The 6467-nt window shown below is 38.8% G+C and overlaps 1 protein-coding gene across 1 annotated transcript; it reads right to left on the bottom strand.

Annotated features, from left to right (window-relative positions):
- On the bottom strand, positions 1 to 1299 carry LOC128753316 (C-type lectin domain family 4 member K-like). The gene is made up of 5 exons (XM_053854902.1): positions 1278 to 1299; positions 1036 to 1116; positions 380 to 522; positions 212 to 312; positions 1 to 151 (listed from the first exon to the last, which is right to left on the bottom strand). Exons 1-5 carry the CDS (start codon positions 1297 to 1299, stop codon positions 1 to 3), a joined length of 498 nt encoding a protein of 165 aa, XP_053710877.1.
- Between the last annotated feature and the right edge of the window lie 5168 nt (positions 1300 to 6467).

The raw sequence follows: 6467 nt of genomic DNA, 5'->3' as shown, positions 1-6467 counted from the left end.
TTACAGGAAATTTATATTCTTCTCACAGATCCAAAAGTTCTTCTGTTGACAAGAAGCATCATTCCAGCTCATTCTTGTATAATGTTCCTTTATTTCAGTGCAGTTTTCCTCAATTCCCTCAAAATCATTTGGCTCTCCAGGGGACCAGAAGCTGAAACCACAACAGAAAAAAGTGTCACCTGATAAAAAGTGTGTACATTCATGTGTGTACCTTATGTTCAGCGGAGTCCCGTCCACCCAAACCCACTGTCCGTTGTGCTGCTGTTGACTCAGTCCAATCCATGTGATCATTCCAAATTTATTCATGAACTCCTAAAGAAGTTCAAGGTAAACATTTTATTATCATCACCCTTGAGTTCAGTTATTACACGTGACAGACCTGCTCTTTTTTGCTGTTGATGACCACCAGGTCTGCACCTCTTTCAACACAGAAGTTTCTGCTGTCAAACCAGGATTTCCTCACTGGTGACACGTAGTAGACACTGGGGCGGAAATAGCGCCATCCTTGTTGGAGATATTCCTCTGTTTGGATCATTAAAACAAGTCATCACAACAATATGTCCTTATGATGGTAAGAAAATACATTACAGCCGCTTGAAAATTATTATATTTGAGTTATTTTTGAGTGGCACCTGCTGTCTGATTCACCTCATTCCACTCAAATATACTTAACATTAAATATATGAATAAAATAAACAAGTTGGAAATCCTGACAGCATACGGTTGAATCACTGAAGTAAATCTACGTCCATGTGTCTATGGTGACAAACTGTGGCTCTTGATAATAGACAGAAAGAACTCAAAAATGACTCTCTTGTCAAGCTTTTCTCACTCAACCATTGAGCGCATTAATGATACCGCTCCCTACTGTCCAAGACAGACAAAACGTAAGGCAATAATATCAAAATAATAGCTTTGGTGTAAATTCCATCTCTGTGCTCCCAGGAAACTCTGAGCCTCAGCTCTTATTGCATCGATAAATATATTCTAGCTCGCATGAAACGCATGAATTAAGATTTATATTCATTTACCTACCTAATTCATTGAGCTTCATCTTCATGACTGCAGTCTCATTTGTACAATTGAAGTCAATGTTGGCCATCTTTCCAGAATCGTCTGTAAGTGAGAAGAAAAGAGAAAAGTTTGTCACTTTCGAAGTGACTGTGGTCTGCAGACATCTGAGAGAAAGTCCCCTTCAAAATACTTCCCTGGATCAACTCTCTTGATGCACTTTTGAAAGTGGCTTCCTCTATCAGCTGAATTGATTTATCACCCACCTGAATCCACCACAAATTCCATGGCTTTCTCTGAATATTTGCAATACATCTCAGATGAATAGAAACATATGCTTATTTATTTTTGTTTTATTTATTTTTACTATATTTAGTAAAAAATAAATAATATTTACTATATATACTATATTTTACATTTCTTTTTAGGGTTTGCAACAGTTTTCTCATCTTGATCATTGTCTCCACTCTCACCGATCCTCTTCCTGTCCTCATTTACAATGACTTGACCATCATTTCTGAAGGACTGCACGAAAAACACAGTCCTTGTTTTCATACCTGGTTTGTTACTTTATAAGTGACTGTGGCATACAAAAAATAGTCCCCTTCCTAAACTGGTTTCCACATCAGCTGTGGTTGACACTTTCAAAATCATTTCCTTGATCAACTGTCTTGATGCAGTACACATGCAACTTTTAAGTTTTTCTTTCAGCACCACGCGACTTGGTTAAAATGCTCATCTCTTGGCCGAGTGCACCCAACGTCACATAGTGGGGACACTGCCCGGACTATCTGTGACATAACAACATTAAAGCCATTTCAGTGAGAAAAAGAAGGAAAATTCCACATGAATGAATGTCTCCAGCTTCACATGGGATTCTTTGTTCTTTGTTAGAGTATCATGATAAAAAATAACAGCATTGTTAACAATATTTGCCCACAAACAAGGACACTCTTTTCTTACAAGGCAAAGTTATTTTACCTTTTAAGTCATTTCTATCTAAATTTATATGAGCCCGATGATGGTGGTGTCATTTATATCAAAACTCAACCAACGCCTGGGTCTGAAGAGGCTAAATGTGGTCTCTTCTTTCAAGTGAATTCAGAATTCATCACTCACCAGAAACCACAAAGAATTAGATGCCTCCCCTGTTATTTTACAGTACGATAGAGCAGCCATAAAAACTGTAATAAATTAAAACATACGCCTTTTTTGTCCTCTTTTTACCATTTCCTTTCAGGGTTAGCCACAACATCCACATCTTGATCATCCTCTCCACTCACACCAAAGTCTTTCTGTCCGCATTTATAAAGACTTTCTTTGTGAAGGATTGCATGGACTCAATTGTTCCCGATAAATAAAAAACATACATTTTGGGTTATTTCAGTCGTATTTGTTTACAGAAACATAGAATTTCAATGAAAGCAATGTATTTTTTACTTTTTTGTAACTTTCAGTTGCATTTCTTTCTGTATCTTTCATTTCGTGACCTTATTTCTCAACATGAAGTCGCTCCTTAAAATCGATCTCCAGAGACTATTCTCCAAAAGTGACCTCAAAGACAACAAACAGCAACAGAAATACTCACATATACGAAGGGAAACATTGAGACCGACTTGTAGGAGACACAGGAGTCCAAACGCCACAGCGAGGCCCTTGTAGTAACTCTGCCCTTTGTTGGAGAAGATTTACAAAACAATAAACATCAAGCAGCTTGTCCTCTCACGTCGCCACATTAAAACAATACAAACTATCACAGTTCATAATCGTTCAAAGGAGTGCTTTTTCTTACCAGGCGCTGCAGTAGTTGACCCTGGGGAGAAAGTTTCAGGCATGTCGTTGTATTCTGTTGCTATTCTGATGCTTTCTTCACGAACCACCTCTGCCATGCTAATCTTCTCAGGCAGTCACAACTTTATCAGACGGTTCTGTATGTTCAAGTTCCTTCTTCTATTGCTGTCTCACTGTAGCACCTGCCCCCTTCTTGAAACTCATCCTTCCACCAATGATCTGTAATACAATCGGAAACCTTCCAAAGCCTTATGAAGAATTCAATCCATTTAAAAATATATATTTTCCATCTGATTTTCTTTCTTTTGAATGGTTGTTTGTTCTTGACTTGCATCGATGCAAGACGTTACTCACTGCATCTGAGAAACCTGAGGAGACAATCCATTGTTGTGGATCTGCTTTATGTCATGAAGTGTTAGTGTTGATGTTTCATTTCCACACTTCAACTTCCATAGCTTTCACAGTAAGTTCATATGAAACCATTTTGAATGACTCTCTCTATTTGTGGCCCGCTAGAATAACCAAAGGGACAGAACTTCACTGTGACTACAGAAGTAGTGAGCTAATTCAAACTCTGACGTATATGTAAATGAAAACAAATACTGACACACTCTTGAGCTTGTGGTCAAGGATTTCTTGAAAAGGAATTTGGGTAAAAAAGCTTTTAACATTTCAAATGTCTGACACAAATTTGCCTCTGAAGCGATGGTGGCATCTTGCTCTGCTGGCTGCTCCTGGTTCTGACCATCTGCGGCGTGATCGGCTGGAGCTCTGTGAGGCTGGCTGCAGCTCGATGGCAGTATTCCTGCCTCAGCCCTCCTGCTTCCTCTGCAGACACCCAGGGATGTGCAGAGACCCTCACAGGTCCCTCCAAAGATTCTGCTTGTGGATGATACCCCACGCTTTCTACTTCCTCTGCATGAGCAGACTGTGACCTCATAGACCCAATAATGCCAAGTTTTATTTTCTAATTAAAAAAAAAAAAATTATATATATATATAAACCCAATAGCTCTTGTTTCAAATAACATTGTTCTTTGGATGTTAAGGAAGTGGTTTGCCATTCTTGCTGCTGCCTCCTGCTGGTGCATGTAGTAATTACACTATGAATTTGCTTCACCGAAACATATGTCACAATAGACCGAAAATAACAAATAATTCCAGCCATATACATTTCGTGCATGCAATTAACTGTGGTTTATGATCAGCCATTCAAGCAGTTGTATTGCTTGACTGAAACTCACCAAGGATAAAGTGTCACTTGATAAAATGTGTGTACATTCATGTGTGTACTTTATGTTCAGCGGAGTCCCGTCCACCCAAACCCACTGCCCATTGTCCTGCTGTTGATGCAGTCCAATCCATGTAATCTTGGTAAATTTATTTATGAACTCCTTCACACAAGTTCAAGGTAAACATTTTATTATCATCACCCTTGAGATCAGTTATTACATGTGACTGACCTGCTCTTCTCTGCTGTTGATGACCACCAGGTCTGCACCTCTTTCAACACAGAAGTTTCTGCTGTCAAACCAGGATTTCCTCACTGGTGACACGTAGTAGAGACTGGGATGGATATACAGCCATCCTTGTTGGAGATATTTCTCTGTTTGGATCATTAAAACAACTCCTCACAACTATATGTCCTTATGATGGTAAAAAAAAAAAAAAAAAACAGCCGCTTAAAAATTAATATATTGTAGTTCAGATTCTCACATTCATTGAACCGAAATGTGTATCCACTTATGTTTTGAAGGTTTTCTCTCTCATCCATTGTTGCTGACTGTGTGTTGACTGAGCTCCGTAGCACAACTGGCACCTGCTGTCAGATTGACCTCATTGCACTCAAGTATACTTAAAATGAAATATATGAATAAAATACATGTTGGCCAATGAAGTCAAATTCACAGTTTGGGGCAAAAATGAGTGTCTTGGTGGAGGTATGTGTTGTACCAGTGCCTTTCTATTAAAGGTTACTATTAGGGTGTAACAGTTCATCTAGCACATCGATGTATCGCTTAATATCCCTGTGATCCAGCTACGTATATCGATCTGTGTGTGGTAGGTCAGCAGATCTATGCTGATGTGTTGATTCGTCCATGAGTCGCAGCTGCGCTGCACTTGGTGCTCCTCTTCCCACACACACTTGCAGCAAAGAAGCCGGTCAAATGTACAACTTCGAGTTGTTTATAAACCTGATGCGACTTGACCACACACCTGCACGACAGAATGATTGTGTTCCTTGTCGGACCCACGACGCCAAAGACTGAGCTCATGTGACACCTCACTTGAAAACCTTGACGCTGTTTGACTATCAAAGTTTGCTGTGTGGTTTATAGTTGGCTAAAAACTAAATACAGAACCAAATAAATACTTTCCAAACTGTGAAGAAAGATTAATTGTAGTTATGAAGCAAGCTGAGGCAAAGAATCTAAGATTTGTCAGGACATTCTCCAAACTACAAGTTAATTAGGCCTAAAGTGTCAGAAACTTGCAAGTGAGTTTCAAAAATACACAGGAGATTGTGATCAAATCCAAACAGTTATTTAAAACAAACAAAGCTTGATGTAGTTTTTCCATATTGCAATATGCCAATGAGTTAAACACATTTTCAGCAATTAGTTTCTGCAAATAACCTATCAAAAAACAGTGACAGTTGCTAAAAATTTTCACAAAAAGTATTTTCCATTGCGCACTGGCCGATGTTCCCTTCGTGGTGAGTCTTGGAATTTTTCCAGTGAACTAAGTTTGCTGTGGCTTAAAGGTTGAAAAAGCCTGCTTTGAATGATCTGTGTCACATACATTTTCTTGGAATTTTTTATTTATTTATTTATCATGCATTTAATTTTCTTGTTAGTGACTAGAATAAGTCACTTCCCCCTCATGGATTTCTTTTTTATGAAATACTGGCATGAGACCTGAAAATGGCTGAATATCGGGACAACTGAAACACACTCAGACACTAAGCTCACGAGACCAAACAACTTAAAGTGCTCGGTGGTGGTTCTACACACACGCACATGAGGAAGACAATATCGCAGAGAAAAAGGACAACACTCACACACGATCAATGGAACTCTAAAAAGGTAACAAGAACAACAACTGAAAATCACCGTACGCCGGTATAAGAATCAAATTTGGAAACACAAGAGATCAATATAACGAGAGGGAGAGTTTTACCATCAGACACGAAGTGACCATCTGGCAAAGCAGGCTGGAACTCGGGAGTTGATATCCATGCTGGAGTATTCAGTGGAATGAGCTCCAGCTGCGCTGCCATTAAGCTAGAAGGAGTTTGATGAGAACAGGAAAGCAAAGCACAGAACACAGGAAGTAACAAAATAAAAGCACCTAAAAACCAAACTATGACAACCCACTTTATATCGGCACCAAAATTTGTTTATATGTAAATGTTCAGTCGTCTTTCTTGGAGCTTGTCATACATAACATGAACTCACATGACTTTGTGTCTGGAGAGTAGAAGAGATTTATCAGAAACAGCAGATGTTATATACATGGTTTGTGATGTACATACAAAAATGTCATTCACTTTGGTGTGTGTCTACAGAGCTCTGGAGGTGAAATGCCTGTGTTTATTTTATTTTTTTGGCTCTGACAGGCATGACTTTATATTTTTTTATCCCAAGATATCAATTATCTCGAGAT

Source organism: Synchiropus splendidus, chromosome 2 (assembly GCF_027744825.2).
Source record: "Synchiropus splendidus isolate RoL2022-P1 chromosome 2, RoL_Sspl_1.0, whole genome shotgun sequence".
Taxonomy (NCBI): domain Eukaryota; kingdom Metazoa; phylum Chordata; class Actinopteri; order Syngnathiformes; family Callionymidae; genus Synchiropus; species Synchiropus splendidus.
The sequence above is the reverse complement of the archived record's forward strand: the minus strand, read 5'-3'. Positions and strand labels throughout refer to the sequence as shown.